The sequence below is a fragment of the Syngnathus acus genome, chromosome 10 (assembly GCF_901709675.1).
Source record: "Syngnathus acus chromosome 10, fSynAcu1.2, whole genome shotgun sequence".
Classification (NCBI taxonomy): domain Eukaryota; kingdom Metazoa; phylum Chordata; class Actinopteri; order Syngnathiformes; family Syngnathidae; genus Syngnathus; species Syngnathus acus.
The window spans coordinates 13601326-13623484 of NC_051095.1; the positions used below are offsets into that span (position 1 = coordinate 13601326).

A 22159-nucleotide genomic window follows, 5' to 3' on the forward strand; every position below is an offset into this window, starting at 1 on the left:
GATGTCTCCGAAAGGTTATCCCTTGTGATTATGCTGTTGCATGGGGTGTGTTATGTGCATGCTGTGTCTGTCATGTCATTTTTACCTGGCGTTAGTGATATTAAGATATTTTATGGGTGAAATATAATAATTTATAATTTTATTCATTTTATTTATAATCTTTGTGTTAAAAATCGTTTTCAAGGGAAACAACGTTTAGACTGGCCACATTCTCTTCCCCATTACTGCCACGAATGTCATTCTGTTACAGGTTTGATAACTTACTCTGCCATGCTAACCAATGAGTAACGTGTAGCTAATGTTAATCGATATCTGCAATCATTAGGTGCGCAGATCTCTTTTTTTTGTTTGGAAAACAGGGATAAAGATGTTGATTAGAAGAAAATGATGCATGATAGTGACAGAAATGGTGATGATGAGGAGGAGGAGGTTAGTAAAGGTGTTACTAATTTTAACATTGGTGTTCTAAAGTAAAGATGTGGGACTTATTGCGATTACATGTCTGTGAGGTGTCTTCAAAGGGTTTTACTTTATTTGAGTTCTGATATTAAAATGGTGGTGTCTTTCTGCGTGTGTCTTGTGAGCTTGTCTTTCTCCGTGGAATTTAGTCAAATCATGTGGAGGATTCAAGGGTGTCACCATGATAATTTGTCCAATTAAATGTGCCAACCCACCCCCACCTCATTAATCCTGGAACTCTCAATATAGAATATGTCCTCTTGAAGTGAGGCAGAGAATAATAATGACGCTCTCGTTATGGCTGTGGAATTCTGCCACATTTCTAGCGTCTTCTCTTGTTTTTTTTTTTTTGACAATCTGTCATCCTACCCATATGTGGAAAGTACGTCTCATGCATACTGAACACATAACTAGCCACTGTAGTGTAGAGACAAAAAAAAATTTCAAATCTGCTTTCACAACAATAATACTCAGTTTTCAATCTATTAACAGAATAACAAAAATAAATAGTGTACAATAGTGGCATTTCGTATGTATATAGTGTTCCCTCGCTATATTGTGGTTCATCTTTCCCAACCTTACTGTTGCACAGAATTGTAATTGTTGTAAATGGCAAATGAAGTGCACTGAGCTTTTATTTATACCATGGTGCTCAAACCGCTTTGAAAATTCTCAGCACCTACAGCAGGGGTGTCAAACTCATTTTTGTCGCGGGTCGCATTGTACCGTAATTTTCGGACTATAAGTCGCGGTTTTTTTCATAGTTTGGGTGGGGGGGCGACTTATACTCAGGAGCGACTTATATGTGGTTTTTTTTTTCAAAAAATTTCAAAAAAAAAAATTCAAAAAAAAAAAAATGAAACCGCGATAAACGAACCGCAATGTAGCAAGGGATTACTGTAATTTGAATTTCAAGTGACGACAGCAGCGCGAAACCATCTGCGTCACTCCAATTCATTAAATCCATCAATCGTCCTTTGTCAACAATGCGTGCGCGCCGCTGACGGCTTTTGCACTTAAAAATATTCCACAGGCCCATATAACGATATATAAATTATATATCAAATAACTATTATATAAGCAATAATGTTATCAAACCATCTGTGCACTCTAAATCATTAAATCCATCGATCAAATTCCTCGTCCTTTGTCAACATCGCCGCGCGTGCGCCCTGACGCCAGCCTCGTCGTTATTCCACAGATTTACTATATAACTATATTGTAGCGTTAACAAAGTTCAAGGAAAGACGTGGGTTTGGTAAACGGCTCTTTATTTAACAAAACAAACTTACAGGCGTGTGGCGGCGTGGACGTCCAGCCACGAAAGGGGACGAGAGCTCCATACGATAGGACCGGGCGTGCGTAGAAGCCATGACCGAGATCCACGCACCGTCCTCGGACAGCCACCCGGCTGAGCGCCGGCCCTCGACTTCCATCCACGGAGCTGAAAGGCAGCTCGGTAGAGTAGGACCGGGCGAGCGTAAAAGCATTGTCCGAGCACCATCCACCGTCCCTGGACAGCCACCCGGCCGAGCGCCGGCGCCCGACTTCAATCCACGAAAGTGAAAGAAAGCTGGACGAGTGACGCGCGACGTCGCGCTGCTGACGTCAGCAGCGCGACGCGACGTCGCGGTCGCGCGTCAGCAGCGCGACGGTTGTTTACATAAAGGACAAAGATCGACTCGTCCAGCTTTCTTTCACTTTCGTGGATTGAAGTCGGGCGCCGGCGCTCGGCCGGGTGGCTGTCCAGGGACGGTGGATGGTGCTCGGACAATGCTTTTACGCTCGCCCGGTCCTACTCTACCGAGCTGCCTTTCAGCTCCGTGGATGGAAGTCGAGGGCCGGCGCTCAGCCGGGTGGCTGTCCGAGGACGGTGCGTGGATCTCGGTCATGGCTTCTACGCACGCCCGGTCCTATCGTATGGAGCTCTCGTCCCCTTTCGTGGCTGGACGTCCACGCCGCCACACGCCTGTAAGTTTGTTTTGTTAAATAAAGAGCCGTTTACCAAACCCACGTCTTTCCTTGAACTTTGTTAACGCTACAATATAGTTATATAGTAAATCTGTGGAATAACGACGAGGCTGGCGTCAGGGCGCACGCGCGGCGATGTTGACAAAGGACGAGGAATTTGATCGATGGATTTAATGATTTAGAGTGCACAGATGGTTTGATAACATTATTGCTTATATAATAGTTATTTGATATATAATTTATATATCGTTATATGGGCCTGTGGAATATTTTTAAGTGCAAGAGCCGTCAGCGGCGCGCACGCATTGTTGACAAAGGACGATTGATGGATTTAATGAATTGGAGTGACGCAGATGGTTTTATTAACGTGTTATTTATGTAATAGTTTTTTGAATAACTCTGAATTTTACGTCAGGGCCGTTCTCAGCTCTTAGTTTGTGTTTATGTCACGTTAGCATAGCTATCGTTTAGCCTGTTGTTGCTCGTTCATGACTGTTCTTGGTGTTGGATTTTGTCGAATAAATTGCCCCCCAAAATGCGACTTATACTCCGGAGCGACTTATATATGTTTTTTTTCACTTTTTTGGGCATTTTATGGCTGGTGCGACTTATACTCCGGTGCGACTTATAGTCCGAAAATTACGGTAGTCATAGTTTCCTTCTAGGCTACACAACAAACTGATGAATAACTACTTTTGAAATCAGAGACTCATAAAAACTGTTCAAATATTTTAAAAAGATGAATGTAATAAAAATTGCTAGCAATTTTTCTACTTTTTTCAAAATGAAGACAATTGGTAATTTTAGAATTGACACACGAAGTCCATGTGCAATTTGTCTTTGCGGGCCACATAAAATGACGTGGCGGGTCATATCTGGCCCCCAGGCCTTGAGTTTGACACGTATGACTTACAGCGCACACTCTGGTGCACTCTGAATAATCGAGCGGCGCATTTGAACAGCATTCTGTTCGGGAGATCATAAGCCAACAGTTGCGTTCAGGGGGAGGAAATTATTTTTAAACTTTTTTATTCATTGACATTTCTACCTTTTTCATACACTTCTTTGAAATAATCATTGCATAAATAGAGTTCATTTGTACATACGCAGCATCTTTAAAATGGTTTATGTATTTTAAAATCTTTATATAGGGTCAATAGTTATTTGTTTGTGGTATTATTCAATGTAATCGTTCAAGTGTTTTCTTTTACAATTTTCCTATAATTAAACGGGCAGTTCTTTATCACCATAGTGGTGTAAAAAGTTTGACAACCACTATTATGCGAAACGTAGTATAATCCTGCAATACCAATAAATGAAAATTATGTCAGTCCGATTTTTTCAAAGGATGTGGTGAATTACTTTATTTTTATGATACAGTTCATTGCTTAACTTGCTTTCACACTTGGCGAACAGTTATAAATGTAATTTGAAAAAATGCCTTTGCGGTTATGATAGGCATGATGGAACATCCAGTGTGTGTTCCACTTGAAGGATTCCATTTCCAGACCATTTACAACATCCAGCACGCTCGCAATTAATATATGAATAAAACAACAGTGGTTAATAAATACTTCATAGAAATGAATAATGGAATATGCTGCTCGCTAAAGTAATATATTGTTCTTACATCTGCACACCTCAATTCAATTGGGTGTGCGTCACAATGTCAACTTTCAAAAGCAATGGCCTCATTTGTCACTTGACCTGCTGCTTTGTCAAAGACTAATTAGAGCACTGCAGAAAAGGGGAAACTTCTACTATGATTCCATTACAAAGCCACCATTTTTCCGATTATACTCACGCTCGCTATCATCATCATCGCAATAGAGAACATATTATTACGCAAAAGCTATATTTGCTGTTACCAGGGAGCACTTCTACTCACTTCTGGCAAAGTGGCCCATGGGAGCATTTGGTGGATGTGTTTTAAATCTGCTGTTCCATAGAATTTGCTTGGTATGAAGGGAGCCATGTGTTTCTAAAGTATTTGTCACACTCATGTTCTCTACAGAGAATCCTATCAGGGGGTAGTTGGTGTTGTCATTCAAGTTTCTTTTACTGACACATTTCATGCAAAAAGCAGAGTAACAGCTTCTTGAAACCTAATGAAAAAGCTTTTTGCAATTCAATGGAAAAAAAAAACCCTGCGTATTACATTTTTTAGCTGCAGAAAGTACTTTTGTTAAGCCACAAATGGAGACCCAACTTTCTTCACAATAAACAAGATGTCAAGGAGACCAATTTTGACACAGGGCGGCGCCTATGATCAGAGGACAAGCACCATTGAAGACCTAACCACCCGTGAGCCAATCACACAGCTGCAGACCTCTTTCTACTTTGGCAAATCCCGCGGAGGACCCTGGCCGGCTTGATGCTTTCATTCTTTGTGCCAACAACTCTAATTAACAGGGCAAAACAGCGGCAGCCTTGTTTACATCCATAAATAATGCATTTCACCATAAACGTGGGGAGGCTCCTGTGTATGACGCTGGCTATGTTTCCCACCATGCCGCCACGTTGTGTTATGTAATCCAATCAGGACAAGTGGATTTGTTACTTTATTTGTCCCCGCTTACTCACTCCAATGTCATTATGCAAAGTTGGGAGCTCAAAGGAAGTAAGGCCGACACAAAAGATGCCAGGAATATGGCGGCAACGACAATGTGATGTTTTAAGTAGACTATTGAGAACGTCTAATAATATTCACAGCTCCACCCATATTTTTAATTGACATTAAGCCCTATTATGCTACTGTATTTTTACATGTTGGACATTTTTTTTATGGTACTAGGTGTGAAAAGCAAAAGAACCATTGAGACCCACCCTTTATGCTTTGAACACATTTACGTATTTTCATAGACAGGAACATGCGCTCTTCAGTTTTGTACCTGGGCAAGTCCGTGTTTGGAAAATTACATGAATTCCGCCATGAGGAACGCACTCCTCAACTGTTTAATGAGAGGCGCTGCTTCGATTTTCCGGGAATGAAGTCAACTATGGTCACTCACTTAACGGCAGAAGCACCTAGTATTTCTAACTGTGGCGTTTCCGAAAAGTCCACCTATGTGCACAGTTAGAATGTGCCAAATTTGTGCTGAGGCTGTAAACAAACATGCTATCCACTAGCACCATACTGCCAAATGGAGTGTTTATCTTTATTAAAGAAACTAGTGACAAGATGACATTGCAAATATCTTGATACGAGTGCGCAATTATAAACTACGGAAGCATCTTTTGTACGGCAGTATGCAATTACATCCTGTGGGGCATCGTAGGGCCAAACTGCTTCGTCAGCAAGTAACCTCACAATTAAAAACAAGCGAGGCTGAACAATCTACATGCACAAGTGTGAGGCCGTTTTAATTGACTCGCAAATGTACAAATATGCATTCACTCATAAACGAGTTTCGATTGTGAGACTTTGCAAACAACATCAAAATTGCCCATGAGAGCAACTCCAATATGTCAAAACAAGGCAAAAAGTGCTAACAACGCTGATGATGAAGCTGTTTATATGCTTGATGGCAAGTATAAAAAAATACTAACATAAAGCACAAGCGAATGAGGTCTCGGGTTTGGTTGTGTTTTTTTCCCATGCCCACACTGACTTGGCAAGCCCTCTCTTCACCCTGTCTGTCATCTTGTTTTAATGTCTTGGAGATACACTCAATTAGAAAAATGAAAAGAAATGTCAATGGGAGACGAGGCTTCCACTAATCCAATAAGACACACTCCACCATCATCGCACACATGAAGCCAACTGGTGCCGCCGGCAAGAAGGTCCACTTCATCCAAACTATTACGGTGCAACCTCAGTTTTCAGAATGTCTGACTAAAACGTAATCGTACAAAATCCAAACAATTCGCCCCGTAGGAAATATTTTAAATCTAATAAATAAATATATCACGGAGACCTAAAAATATTAATATATCTGAATACATCCATCCAGCCATTTTCCATACCCCTGGTCCCCACCGGGGATTTATACACAAAAGCAATGAGGAATAAATATAAAAGGGCTAAATGGGTGTCCTGAAGGAAAGAGAGGGGAGCTATTTTCTGAATTATTTTAAATTCTATCACCATTCTATCATCTTTTTTTTTTTGTCAAATGGCTGACACTCAGATATTCTGTCATATTGTGTTAAATTGATTCAACAGACAAACAAATTCCACAATGGGCCTTATCCGTCTTCGTACCTCAGCTGTTCCTTATCTCCATCTGTTACACTAGACACTATTTGTTACACCTCAAAATCTAATCTAATGCATTCAATTTATAAATGTTTGCAGTGGTGTCAAAGTTCCTTGAAAAATTCTGACGTACCTCTTAAACACAAAATTAGTATTGTCCGTTACTATGTCACAAATGATCACAAATGACAAAAGCACATGAGCGCTTGTTGTCGATGAGACTCTTCTCTAAGTTTGTTTTAAAGACTCTCGGTGGCCTCATTCAAGTTGCTTTAAAGTGGAAGTCATTTAAGTTGTCTGTCATTACCATTCCTCATCGATTTCTCAGACATCCTTGCAACATTTCTCTTCTGTGAAGCCCACTATTGGCATCCATGGAACTGCACAATGGAGTCGAGCCGTATGCGTTGATTGAATCGTCCGGCGCCTCATGACAGTTGCGCTTCAGTATCGTTTCTATCCAATTATATGGCTGACTGAACTTGAAGCCCATTCAAATCTCAGCCCTCAATTACCTTCTCAAAGTGTACTCGGGCAACATATAATAAAGGCACACAAGCTAATGGTCCGCATTTCATGTACTTTGTGGTTCTTGGACAAACAAAATAAAGTGAGCACTATTTCATATCCATTACAGTAGACCGCCAAACATCTTTGTGAATCACAGTTTCCAGTTTCTCAGTCTTTCTGTTGCATGTTGTTTTTGAAGTTTTATGTCTCAGCTGTTCCTAATGTCATTTTCAGCTTTTCCCAACCTGTTCAACAGTTCTTGTCTGTTCTTTCTGCCATTTCTCATTTATTTACCTGCCGTTCTCTTGCTTGTCATAATGTATATCTCTTTCGGTTCTTAGGGACGATCAATTTTTCTACTTTTTTTCTAGCTTTTCTATTTGTTTTTTTTCCCCCCAAGCTGTTCCTGATCAATTTCTTAGCTTTTCTTTTGTGGGGTCTGTGTTTTTCATATTTTCCCAGCTGTTTCCTTGATAGTTCTTCTGCTGTTACCTCATCTTTTTCACGACGACCCAAGGTTTGCTCCTATTCACCAACTTTTCTCAAAGAGTTCCCCAGCTGCTTTTCTGTTGTGACAAATTCGTCACTTGTTACTTGGCCTTCTTCTATTGATCCTCATCTGTCCTCATGCATTTTCTTTTATGATATCCCACTGAGGCCATGACAAATTTCAACATCCAAATGATGCAGCTCTTCTCTGCCACATTAACCTGGACATATTTGACATCCACGAGTCCAGCCGTGCGTCAAATTACGACTCGCGCCATATATCACACGATAACACTCCATTTGGTGATACGAGACATCAATTTGATATGGTGCCTCTGATGACTCGTTTCATCTTATTATACAATGCAACAAACTTCTTAAGAGGTCTGACGAAAACTATACATGGATAGTTTAGTTTCAGTCTTTTATAGCGTCTTCACATTGACAAGATACGATCACTGTAATCTCACATAATTTCATCTTTACTCATTTCATTTGAAAAAATAAGCAGAAGATCAAATTACATGGAAAGCCTGCTGGTGATTCATGCTCACCAGGAATTAAAAACATGAATGTATTTGCCATTGATAAAGATGATGATGAACGTGGTCCAACGTGTTGTACCAGTAATTGTATGAGGGTTTCGTTTAAGAACAGGTTAGTACATGTTGCGGCTATTTGCCATCACAGCAGGTAACCAGATAAATGAATCGCTGCCTGAAGATAGGTTTTCTTTTGTTTCTTGCTCTTGGGGGAATATGCTTCCGGCTTTTTTTTTTTTTTTTTTTTTTGTAGTAATTGGAATTTTCTCATGCAGTGCAAAAAATCAACCCAATCGAGAGAGAGAGAGAGAGAGAGAGAGAGAGAGAGAGAGTGAGAGAGAGAGAGAAAGAGAGAGAGAGAGAGCGTAGTAGTAGTAGTAGATAAATACATTTACTGCATGTAGGATGACCTGCTGAAGATGAAGAGATAACTGAAACATATTTATTATTATTAATGAACAGATCTATTAACTTGGTGCCCAATGACTATTAGGACACTGCAATTGTTCCTCTGCTTAATGACGTCATCAACAACAGGCAGTCAGGCGGGAAAGTACCAGTTTTTACTCTCCCATTCGACATCACGTATGATCGAATACATAGCGCAACACAATGTCAATGTGGGATTTAAGACCGCGAGTGTGGATTTTATTTCCTCAGCATTTAAAGGGTGTGACTTTTTCCAGGGAACATAGATTAGAGTCTGGTTACTTCCTGTTCTGTGTAGCTTGTTTATCTCCTATATTACATTTGTTTCTAATCAGATCACAACACAGTTTATTTGGAATTAATACAGCTGGTGTTTTGTCTTTTCTTGTGATTTAGGATTTGGTGTAGTAATGCACTATGTATTTGACCGCCTCCCCACCGCACACACATTTTTGCTGCACATATATCACTTAGTTACCTTAGGACAGGGGGCTGCATCGTAGTCATAGTTTTCTTCGGCGGGCCATAATGACTGTCAACCCAAATAAATGTACGAACGCCTCATAGGCAAAATAACAAACTGATGAATAAGTAGTTTTCAAACCAGAGACTAGTAATAAATGTTCAAATACTTTAAAAGCTGAATGGTAATAAAAATTGCTAGCAATATCACTATTTTATAAAAGTGAAGACAATTTGTAATTTTATTATTGACACATGAAGTCGATGCAACAGATGAAAGTAACATCCAGATGAGTGGCCAGTACAGTAGTAAAGATTTAAAAAAAATATATGGAATCCACCAACATGGGCTTCTGAGGTTTTTCCTCAATGCCAGCGATGTATAATTTGTTCACCGGCTACTTTCCTATTCACCGGTCGATACATTTTTGACACATAGATACTTCCATTCATATATCGTGGACTACTGAGTTTGTTAATGTTGAATCGCATATATGTTTGTGGGGGTTGACCGTACAGTTGTGTTTTGGATCTCATGTGGTAATCTACCGAATAACAACAGCTACGTATTTAAAACACAAACACTCTCTAAATCAACCTTTGCTTACCGTGTCAGGTTTTCCCTTTGAACTCCAATCAGGCCAATTCATATCTCTCATGAATATTCGTAAATGCTATCAAGAGTGGAGTGAGTTCAATCAATTGGCGCACAGGAATGCTAATCACATTTTAGGATGGAGGTGTGACATTAACAAGCTGCTGCCCAGGGCTGTCCGCCACACACTGTCATTCATCACATGCTGCTCCCTGTAACCTCACAGTATTCACTCGTGCTCATATGCAAAGTTATTTCTGCACGTCTGCCTCTTATCTGTCGCTTCTTTTTTTTTTTTTTTTTGCTGTCACCAGAGGGAGGACATGTTTCACTGCGCGACTTTCACAGAAGAGTGCAAAACCGAGGCAGGCCTGAATTTCACAGTCTGCCTTAGTGTTCTCTCGCTGCATGTGTAATGTGACATAGCACGTACCTTGCCATCTGCATGCCACTCTCACAAGTTCACACTTGAGATATTTACACTAGCCGAAATGATGGAAAATGATAATGTATGAAACTTCTTGAGCCTGAAAAGCTTTTCGTAACCAGGCTTGCTCACTTTTCATCCAATCACAAGTAAGTAAGTACTTACGTCATAATCTCTGTCTTGTGTGTCTTGGATTCAGTTTCATTTCTATCGAAGGCATACCGCTCCTTCAGCTGTGGCTCCATTCACACCAGTTAGCTGAGTTTTAGTTTCTATTCCAGTTCACTCACTCCTTGTTGACCTTTTGCCATTGTGGCTTTTTTTTTTTTTTATCTTTGATTGTGTGTCACGTGTTAGGTACACCTTTTCTTTATTCAAATCTGTACTCTAAGATTATGAGATCCAACATTTTATGATAAAGAATTAAATAAATTTCAAGTTTAATTGTGTTTCACATTGCTATCCATTTTTACTGCTTCATACTGAGGCAGTGCTTCTGAACCATTTTATGTGATGCCCCCCAGAAAGAAGAATATCTATCCGTCCATCCATCCATCCATTTTCTGTACCGCTTTGTCCCCACGGGGGTCGTGGGAGAAAGGAGAACATTTAACGTAAATATAAATATAAAGGTTCTACGTGAGGACACCATTTATGTTTTCTACAATAATTATCAGCAATAATTTTACACAGTATATCAATATGCAACAAGTTATTGCCATAAATCCCCGCAGTCAAAAGCAATTACATTGTATCGTAAAGTGAAAGGTTAAAGTTGAATATCAAAGTTCTTGGAAGAGAAGGAACGTGTGTAACAGCATCAATGTGTTTCTACCCGGAGAGCTTTATTTTATTTAATAGCTAAGTCTGTTGCAACCACTATAAAAAAAAGTTGTGACAATCCATGACTAACACACATTGAGTGTAATTGTCCTGCATTACCCCCAGATGGGACCGTTTGTTGAAGAGAAAATACCAGCACACATACGCACATGAGCAAAGAGAAACGAAAGTAAGTAAGGAGCAAAAGATGATTCATACACTCTTGCACTTGATTGGCTCAACTAGACGGGTGAAACAAGTCAGATAAGGTTTTAGACTATAAATGGCAGAGCAAGGGTCAATGGGTGCCGGTCTTCTGAAGAATTGGAAAGCTTACATTCTCCACTAGGATGGCAGAAGCAGGGTAAGTCCGCGTTGCTTGACAAATTTGGAAAAAGCTGCATTACATTAAAAAAGAATTTCCCAATATTGTGGCCAGTGAATTAATATTGTCTCATTTTCCCTTTGGCGCAGTGAGGTTTTGGGAAGGGATCTGTTTCTCTTACATTACCAAAATGCGCTCAGGGGACCGCGCTGGGCAGCCTACCTGTGTTTTAAAGCATTAAGTGTCGAGTGTATTGATTCTCCTAAATCTGGATATTTTCGCAGTGACCGTGGTGTGCACGCAGAGGTGAGTTTGGAGAAAGATGCTAAAAAGCCTCCTCGGAGGAAACTTTTCAAATCTTGACTAGAGTCTACTCACTGTTGTATGTCTTATGTAGATTCGATTTCTGGAGAACCTGAAAACCTTGGATTGTGGACTTAGCTACACGGTCACTTGTTACTTGTCCTGGTCACCCTGTGCAGACTGCTCCAAGGCGTTAGTCAAATTCCTGCACAACAATCCAAACGTACATATTCTTATCTTTGTGTCGCGCCTCTACCACATTTACAAGAGGAAACATCGTGAGGGTCTGAAGCTGCTGAATCATGCCGGAGTGCACCTCAAAGTCATGAATAATGAACGTAATTAAGAATTTTACTTTTTCTACAACCCAACTGACTACTTCTTTTGAAAATACCATGCAATCCTTCTAATCTCTATTCTCCATAGACTTTGAATACTGCTGGAAAACCTTTGTTGATCATAAACAAAGCCCCTTCCCTCCTTGGGACGACATTGTTGAAAACCACGCTCATTATCAAGAAGAGCTCACCGATATTCTCCAGCAGGTAACGGCGAGTATAATTTAAAATGAAAGTACAATTTGTCTTATCAGCATTGTGATGTAATTTCATCTTTTTACATTAGAACAGCCTTTGCGCAAGGGACGGGGTACGTGTGCTTATCGTCGGGACCTCCATGGTCCGGCATGTGGATATTCCCAGATGCAGCACTTCCTGTCACCCATATGCTCTCGTTAGAGAAGTCGATGACGTCATGCTTCATCTACTGGCTCAATGCCCGTCTGTCGCTACTGTGGTTGTTCATGTAGGAACGTGGGACCACAAACTACTGAAGTCAGAGAAACTGAAAGATGACTACATCTCACTCATATCCACCATCCAAGACTCAAAGAAGCGTGCCATTGTTTCAGGTCCCTTTGTCCCCCCTTACTTTGGTGACGTAAACTTTAGCCGTGTCAGACAACTCCACATCTGGCTTAAAAGATACTGTATGAGCAAAAGCATCCCCTATGTGGACAACTTCACCACTTTTCTCAATAGACCATACCTTTTCAAAGCAGACTTCTTCCTCCCAAATCACATTGGATCCCACCTATTATCAATGAATATTGAACTCACTCTGCTCTCCTGCGATGTATTCTCAAAATGACGCTCAGTAAGCTCAGAATTCCTGAATCACTATAGTGCCCCCTGCTGTCCACCTGCAACCAGTTCAGCCAATTGAGTTAGACCACAAAAATAAAGCAATACCAAAAGTTTTTTCGAAATAATTTTGGTAGCTTTCAAAACTTTTTATCGTTCTCCTTTTTTAAAGCGAAGGTACCAACAGCTTGTGTTTATTTCTCTTACAGCCCAATATTTATAGATCTTGACTTTCTGTAAAGCAGTGATGTCCCCAAAGTCTATCTTTGCCAAGAGCGATAAGTAGAAGAAGAAAATGCTCCTCCACTATATGGCAAAAGGTGACAGTTATAGCCACATGCTGCCATTCATACAATATATAAGCTTTGTGTTTAATTTAACAGTCCCAAATTTTAAATCTGTGAGTAAATTGTGATTCATTTATCATCATTTCAGTAAACAATATACCCATTCCTTTTTGTGGCATTTTTGTTTGCACGTGTCCTGCTTTAGTGGAATGACACATTTGATGGATTTTTCTTATTCTGGTTTGGATTAAGCAGCATTCTCACTACACTTGGATTTATGGGAATGAAAGCTTTTGGGCATTTGTTAACTTTTGTTAACATACTGCTCTGCTACTGGCTCATTTGGCTTGATTTGTAGAAAAATTGCACATCTCCCTGATTTCACACTTTTCTGCTGAACATGCGTTAATCGTTACGATTCTAAAATTTTGGTAGTTTATGCTATTGGTCCCAACAACATCCAAACATTCCTTGAGGTGACAGGAGGGAATGCAGAGGTATGAAAGGATAGAAGAGTTGAAAATAATGCCCTAAATCCCATAAAGACACCAGGGCCGGTTCTAGGAATGCACATAAGAGGGGGCAGTCGGAAATGTGAAGGGGGCATGTTTTTTTTTTTATACATTTTTAACACTGTTAGTGTTTTCTTCACGGCAGTTGTTCGCTGTGTGTCCAGATCTCAACCTGGAGAAGTGGATTGCACTCTGTCAGGCCTCTACACTGTCCAGCTTGGGTCTCCCACCTGAAGATTAAAGCTTCTGCTGGTATTGCTCTTAGGGTCACTGAGGCACGCGAACCCCCTGACCACAATAAGGTGGCAATCTCTCAGGAGGGGGGAACATATAATATGAATGTTATATTAACTATTATTTGAGTTGTCGTTAATCATTAGTTATATCACGGGTCATTACGACGAGTTTGGTGGAGTTTTTACTGCTTCTTCCAACTCCTACCGCGCTGACTGTAACTTGACACTCTCTGGCTGCGTCTTGCCTCATTTGCATACTCACAGTGATTGGATGTTTACGGAGGGGCGCGGAGTCCTGACAGCAGGCTGTGTGAGGGAGGACACACACTGCACCGACATGAGAGAAGAGAGGGGGCTGATTAACGTGTGTTTCTATCAGCGGATTTTTCACTTCTAAAAGTTTGATTCGAGGGGGCAGGACATCTGTTTGAGGGGGCAATCTTGCCCCTGCGTAGAGCCGGCACTGATCACAAGTAAGTAAGTACTTACGTCATAATCTCTATCTTGTGTGTCTTGGATTCAGTTTCATTTCTATCGAAGGCATACCGCTCCTTCAGCTGTGGCTCCATTCACACCAGTTAGCTGAGTTTTAGTTTCTATTCCAGTTCACTCACTCCTTGTTGACCTTTTGCCATTGTGGCTTTTTTTTTTTAAATCTTTGATTGTGTGTCACACACCTAGTTAGGTACTAGGGGTGTAACGATTCATCGATACACATCGATTAATCGATATAATGCTCTACGATTTGTTGGCATCGATGCTAAACGTAAACATCGATCTATATCGCCCGTTTTTGACCTGGGACATTAGACGCGACTTTATTTTGAAATCCAGTTCATTGTTGCTTGCTTCCTCTTTCCGGGAGCAGTGCGCGGCGTGTTGTGTTGTGAGCAGAGCAGGCACGTGAAAGGGGAGCCGACAACTACGCGGCTCCTGGGCTGGTGCTATGGCTAGTGTCCAAGAAGACGAGGAAATTCGCTCCCCTTTGGGCTTCAAGTCATTCGTTTGGAAGCACTTTGTAATTTCCTAAATAAAGAGTTTGCAGTAACTTGTTGATTTTGCGTATGAATTGTTATAAATCAGGATATTGTTCTATATCGATCGTAGAGCACTATATCGTGATGTATCGTGAATGAATCACAGCATGCTTTAAGATATCGGCAAATATCGTATCGTGTTTCTTTGTATCGATATGATATCGTATTGTGACAAAACCCGCGATTTACACCCGTATTAGGTACACCTTTTCTTTATTCAAATCTATACTCTAAGATTATGAGATCCAAGATTTGATGAGAAAGAATTAAATAAATTTCAAGTTTAATTGTGTTTCACATTGCTATCCATTTTTAATGCTTCATACTGAGGCAGTGCTTCTGAACTATTTTATGTTATGCCCCCCAGAAAGAAGAACATCTATCCATCCATCCATCCATCCATCCATCCATCCATCCATCCATCCATCCATCCATCCATCCATTTTCTGTACCGCTTTGTCCCCACGGGGGTCACGGGAGACAGGAGGACATTTAATGTAAATATAAATATAAAGGTTCTACGTGAGGACACCATGTTTATGTTTTCTACAATAATTATTAGCAATAATTTTACACAGTATTTTAATATGCAACAAGTTATTTCCATAAATCCTCGCAGTCAAAAGCGGTTCAATTGTATCGTAAAGTGAAAGGTTAAACTTGAGTATCAAAGGTTTTAAAAGAGAAGGAACGTGTGTAACAGCATCAATGTGTTTCTACCTGGAGAGCTTTATTTTCTAATAGCTAAGGTTGTTGCAACAGCTATAAACACTGTACTCAAGCAAGTAAGAAATCTAAGCAGGAAAAAAGAAACTGTCAACAAAGTTTTAGGGTAAGACCGATATTTTTTGTCTGAACAAAAGGCTGACAAAAGTTGTTTTTGCTGTGGCAATCCACATGTAACACACATCGTCCCCCTTTACCCCTAGATAGTATCGTTTGTTGAAGAGAAAATACCGGCACACATATGCACATAGGCAAAGACAAACCAAAGTAACAACAAGCCGAAGATGATTCATACACTCTTGCACTTTGATTGTCTCAAATGGACACGTCAAACAAGTCGGATAAGGTTTCAGATTATAAAAGAACGTTCTTGACAGAGCACGGGTGCCGGTCTTCTGAAGAATTGGAAAGCTTATATTCTTCACTGGGATGGCAGAACTAGGGTAAGTCCGGATGTGTGCGCGTTGCTTGCCAAATTTGAAAAAGGCTGTATTACATTAAAAAATAATTTCCCAATATTGTGGCCAGTGAATTAATATGGTCTCATTTCCCTTTGCCGTAGTAATATTTTGGAAGGGGATCTGTTTCTCGGCCAATACCAAAATGCACGCGATGCATGGATAAGGGCAACCTACCTGTGCTTTGAAGCAGATGTCGATTTGACTAACTCTAGATGGTTTTGCAATCATCAGGGTATACACGCAGAGGTGAGTATGGAAAAAGATGCTAAAAAGCCTCCTCGGAGGAAACTTTTCAAATCTTGAATAGAGTCTACTCACTGTTTTATGTCTTATGTAGATGCAATTCCTGGAGAACCTGAGAACCTTGGATTGTGGACTCAGTTACAAGGTCACTTGTTACTTGTCCTGGTCTCCCTGTGCAGACTGCTCCGAGGCATTAGTCAACTTCCTGTCCAACAATCCAAATGTAAATCTTCGTATCTTTGTGTCGCGCCTCTACCGCATTGACGAGAGGAGAAATCGTGAGGGCCTGAAGCTGCTGAATGATGCCGGAGTGCATCTCAAAGTCATGAATAATGAACGTAATTTGGAATTTTACTTTTCTACAACCCAACTGTCTACTTCTTTTGAAAATACCATGCAATCCTTCTAATCTCTATTCTCCATAGACTTTGAATACTGCTGGAAAACCTTTGTTGATCATAAACAAAGCCCCTTCCCTCCTTGGGACGACATTGTTGAAAACCACGCTCATTATCAAGAAGAGCTCACCCATATTCTCCAGCAGGTAACGGCGAGTATAATTTAAAATGAAAGTACAATTTGTCTTATCAGCATTGTGATGTAATTTCATCTTTTTACATTAGAACAGCCTTTGCGCAAGGGACGGGGTACGTGTGCTTATCGTCGGGACCTCCATGGTCCGGCATGTGGATATTCCCAGATGCAGCACTTCCTGTCACCCATATGCTCTCGTTAGAGAAGTCGATGACGTCATGCTTCATCTACTGGCTCAATGCCCGTCTGTCGCTGCTGTGGTTGTTCATGTAGGAACGTGGGACCACAAACTGCTGCAGTCAGAGAAACTGAAAGATGACTACATCTCACTCATATCCACCATCCAAGACTCAAAGAAGCGTGCCATTGTTTCAGGTCCATTTGTCCCCCCTTACTTTGATGACGTAAACTTTAGCCGTGTCAGACAACTCCACATCTGGCTTAAAAGATACTGTATGAGCAAAAGCATCCCCTATGTGGACAACTTCACCACTTTTCTCAATAGACCATACCTTTTCAAAGCAGACTTCTTCCTCCCAAATCACATTGGATCCCACCTATTATCAATGAATATTGAACTCACTCTGCTCTCCTGCGATGCATTCTCAAACTGACGCTCAGTAAGCTCAGAATTCCTGGATCACTATAGTACCCCCTGCTGTCCTCCTGCAACCAGTTCAGCCAATTGAGTTAGACCACAAAAATAAAGCAATACCAAAAGTTTTTTCAAAATAATTTTTGTAGCTTTCAAAACTTTTTATCGTTCTCCTTTTTTAAAGCTAAGGTACCAACAGCTTGTGTTTATTTCTCTTACAGCCCAATATTTATACATCTTCACTTTCTGTAAAGCAGTGATGTCCCCAATGTCCATCTTTGCCAAGAGTGATAAGTAGAAGAAGAAAATGCTCCTCCACTATATGGCAAAAGATGACAGTTATAGCCACATGCTGCCATTCATACAATATATAAGCTTTGTGCTTAATTTAACAGTCCCAAATTTTACACAAATTAAATCTGTGAGTAAATTGTGATTCATATATCATCATTTCAGTAAACAATATACCCATTCCTTTTTGTGGCATTTTTGTTTGCACGTGTTCTGCTTTAGTGGAATGACACATTTGATGGATTTTTCTTATTCTGGTTTGGATTAAGCAGCATTCTCACTACACTTGGATTTATGGGAATGAAAGCTTTTGGGCATTTGTTAACTTTTGTTAACATACTGCTCTGGTACTGGCTCATTTGACTTGATTTGTAGAAAAATTGCACATCTCCCTGATTTCACACTTTTCTGCTGAACATGCGTTAATCGTTACGATTCTAAAATTTTGGTAGTTTATGCTATTGGTCCCAACAACATCCAAACATTCCTTGAGGTGACAGGAGGGAATGCAGAGGTATGAAAGGATAGAAGAGTTGAAAATAATGCCCTAAATCCCATAAAGACACGCACATCAACCACATGCATTAAGATTCTGGAATCCAATCCATGCTATGTGCATGAGTGATGATCTATCATGGCAACGGATATTGAATCAAGGTATTTTGGGTCTGGACCCCCTAAGGTGGTGGTGTTACACTGGGTAGCACGTCCGCCTCACAGTTAGGAGGGTGCGGGTGCGATGCCACCTCCGGCCCTCCCTGTGTGGAGTTTGCATGTTCTCCCCGGGCCCGCGTGGGTTTTCTCCGGGCACTCCGGTTTCCTCCCACATCCCAAAAACATGCTTGGTAGGCCGATTGAAGACTCCAAATTGTCCCTAGGTGTGATTGCGAGTGCAAATGGTTGTTTGTCTCTGTGTGCCCTGCGATTGGCTGGCAACCGGTTCGGGGTGTCCCCCGCTTACTGCCCGATGACGGCTGGGATAGGCTCCAGCACTCCCGCGACCCCCGTGGGGATTAAGCGGTTCAGAAAATGGATGGATGGATGGATGGATAGTCTTTACCAAGTCACTACTACCCACTAGTCCTTGTCGAGCACATAAGACTTACACATAACATGAACAAGAACAGTGAATTTCAAATAATTCCTTCCAGACTGAAACTGTCAGCATCATAAAATGTTGATGCGCACAGCACTGAAAAAAAAAAAACAATAAAGAAAAACGTATTGTTTAGAAATATCCTCTTAAAACATACTGTAGGTTTTTGACTATTTGGTAATGTACTCTGTAGATTATTATCTTGACTCTAATCCTTATTTGAAACAGAAAAATGGCCTTCCCAACACTGATCTCGGATAGGTGGATGTATATATTAGTCCGAGATTTGCGGTGTGATTGAAGACGTGTGAACGCACACACTTTGTTCCATCAGTCAAGGTTAAAGCGATCAACTCATCCCCCATCCCTTCAGCTCACATGACATGCTGATCACGTCCTTTATATTCTCCCAGAGCACCCTTTTACCACAGCAAATGTAGACGTTAGTGCTTGTACAGGTGAAAGACGAGAAAGTTAGCCCATTGATTTACTGCTCGTCTTCCTCCAGCTTGAAAATTAAAACATCTTATTTGCCAATTATTCTTGTTTCGGTCCTGATTGTTTCGAAACTGTGCTAATGAGTTATGATGCGTTTGCAAACCAGGAAGGAGACACGGGACGTTGTTTTTTCTGTAGTATTTCTGTAAAAGTTGATGAAAGTTATTCATGCTGTAGAAGAATGCTTGGGGGAAAAGTTTGTTTGAAAAGATTGTTTTGTATCAGGATAAATATAGCAAATCCCAAAAGCGAGGGAAACAAACACAAAGATGTTTTGAAGAGAGGTGGGTACTAGTGCATTACATTTAGTTGATTGCAACACCTTTTTGGATAAATTGTACTAGTCAGACATGTTTGAATGCAACACATGTTTATTTTTTTCTGGGTATTTCTGTTCAGGGGCGGCATGGTGGGACACCGGTTAGCACTTCCCCCTCACAGTTCAGAGGGTGTGGGTTAGATTTTGCCTGCGGCCTTCCATGTGTGGAGTTTGCATGTTCTCCCGGTGCCTGCGTGGGTTTTCTCAGGGTCCTCCAGTTTCCTCCCACATCCCAAAAACACGGACTATGTGGCCAAAGTGACATAAAGGTCATAACCATACAATAACATCCTGTATACGAGTTTTCACTGTATATACCATAGGTGTCAAACCCAAGGCCTGATGGGCCAGATACAGCCCACCACATCATTTTATGTGGCCGGCAAAGGCAAATTATGCCTCAACATCGTGTCAATACTAAAATTACAAATTGTCTTCACTTTTAAAAAATAGAGATATTGCTAGCAGTTTTTATTACTATTCATCTTTTTAAAATACTTGAACAGTTTTTACTAGTCTCTGATTTCAAAGCTAGTTATTCATCAGTTTGTTGTGTAGCCTATAGTCTATATAATATAAGTCGATGAGAGTCATAATGGCCCTCTGAAGGAAACTGACTACAATGCGGCCTACGACAAAAATAAGTTTGACACCCCTGGCGTATTTGGTGTACACAGTCTATCGTCTATATATGGCTGTAAATGTGTGAACAGGAAAATCCTACAATATATAGAGCTCAACTAGATTCAATCTCTCTCTCTCTCTCTCTCTCTCTCTCTCTCTCTCTCTCTCTCTCTCTCTCTCTCTCTCTCTCTCTCTCTCTCTCTCTCTCTCTCTCTCTCTCTCTCTCTCTCTCTCTCTCTCTCTCTCTCTCTCTCTCTCTCTCTCTCTCTCTCTCTCTCTCTCTCTCTCTCTCTCTCTCTCTCTCTCTCTCTCTCTCTCTCTCTCTCTCTCTCTCTCTCCTCTCTCTCTCTCTCTCTCTCTCTCTCTCTCTCTCTCTCTCTCTCTCTCTCTCTCTCTCTCTCTCTCTCTCTCTCTCTCTCTCTCTCTCTCTCTCTCTCTCTCTCTCTCTCTCTCTCTCTCTCTCTCTCTCTCTCTCTCTCTCACACACACACACACACACACACACTAAATAATGCAAAGGGGTTTTATTGCAGTGCCTGCTGTTTTAAATGAGCTTTGTGAAGTGTGAACATACAGCCGCGATTCTCTCAGAGAGATTTAAGGTATCTGCAGAGCGAATCTGCTGGATGGAGATAAAACGTTTTATTTCAAGTCATCCTCATGTTGCACAAACTGCACGGGTGCATGAGATTCACAGTGGCCAGGAGGGTTGTAAGTTAAAGATAATTCAGTTTTGATTGAGACTGTCAGAGAGGTTATTGCTTTATTTGTGAATTTTATTGTTGTGTCATTTTGCTGTCGGGGGGCCATACTGAGATAATAATCTAATATTTTGACCCTTAGTTAGACAGCTGTCAGTGTTACGTAGACATAATAATCAACATACAGCAGTTTTTCAACTTTTATTTGGCCAATGGTCCTGTCATGTTCTTTTGTCCTGTGTTTGTTCTGTGTGTTCATCATTTTGTTTTCCCCAGTCTTTTAGGCAAGCACCTGCCGAATATTACAATCAACTCTTTGTTTTCATGAAATTTAAAATGTCTTAATTGAACGTACTGTTGTACATTTTTTAATTTCCGTTTTTCCGTCACTTTGTGTTTTTTTCCTTGTGTAGTTTAAATGAGGAACCCTTTATTGTGGTTGTTTCCATTATTGCTTTGAAAATTCCTGGCCATGATGTTGCCCCTACAATGTCACAATGGGCTGGATCTTTATGCCGTTGCAGCCTCCATTAAGGCCCAGAGGCTTCACTTACAGTGGAAAACTGCCAAATGTGCCAAAACGTTCTGTGAGAAAGCCTATTCAACTGATCAAATGAATTGCTGCACTAAATTTCAACCTTGAAATGCAATTATTTTGATGGCATTTTTCTCCCTCTTGCTGCAGTGAAATACCTCCACGCTAGTTTGAAAAGGGCAGCTTTAAAGCCTCTCGCTGTCTTGCTGTTGCTGCCAACCGCAAATGATCTTCATCCTGAAGACAATCCTCCTGACATCCTCACACTTCCAATTTGTATCACCGAGGTAGTGTTGAGAGAGGGGGAAATAAATAGAAAAGAGGGGAGGAAAAATAACATCACAGCCAGTGTGTGAAGACTGAAACTTTCCAGGTCAAACTTGGAAAAAGTGGTAACATTTTGACTTCAAACAAAACAGTCTGGAAAAATCTGTCTCAAAAGCCAAAACTGCTGTTCAAACCATCAGGATGCAGCAGTCTGTCAGGCACTTTTGTTTCATTATACACTGATGAACTCTCTGGGTCTCTCTCATAACCGCAAAACACAGTGCCGTTTTGCCTCATTAGTAACAGTTGAACTTCAAGTGCAGACACAAACGTATCAGGCTTCACAAGGTCAAGATTTTCCAGAGGATCTTCTTCCATTACTGCATGGTGTAACACCTCCCATTCCACTTCCCCAATGCTATCCATCTTCCCGCGGTCCACCTCCCCAGAACAAGTCATTATCACCTGCCTCAGCTTCCCACCGTCAACCTGGCTGGAAACAAATGTCTTCATCGGAATCCAG

The 22159-nt window shown here is 40.9% G+C and overlaps 1 protein-coding gene across 1 annotated transcript; it reads left to right on the plus strand.

Moving 5' to 3' along the window:
• Window positions 1-11167: 11167 nt before the first annotated feature.
• LOC119129728 lies at window positions 11168-17780 on the plus strand. The gene is made up of 10 exons (XM_037263116.1): window positions 11168-11268; window positions 11379-11535; window positions 11627-11870; window positions 11959-12077; window positions 12157-12471; window positions 12847-12851; window positions 16035-16179; window positions 16271-16514; window positions 16602-16720; window positions 16800-17780. The coding sequence occupies exons 1-10, from the start codon at window positions 11255-11257 to the stop codon at window positions 17322-17324; spliced, it is 1887 nt and encodes a 628-aa protein (XP_037119011.1). The 5' UTR covers window positions 11168-11254; the 3' UTR covers window positions 17325-17780.
• The last annotated feature ends 4379 nt before the right edge of the window (window positions 17781-22159 follow it).

Excerpts from the sequence above, each read along its gene's own strand:
- LOC119129728 (XM_037263116.1), top strand. Across the intron at positions 11,536-11,626 it reads ACCGTGGTGTGCACGCAGAG|ATTCGATTTCTGGAGAACCT; the intron begins GTGAGTTTGGAG and ends TGTCTTATGTAG. Across the intron at positions 11,871-11,958 it reads CAAAGTCATGAATAATGAAC|ACTTTGAATACTGCTGGAAA; the intron begins GTAATTAAGAAT and ends TATTCTCCATAG.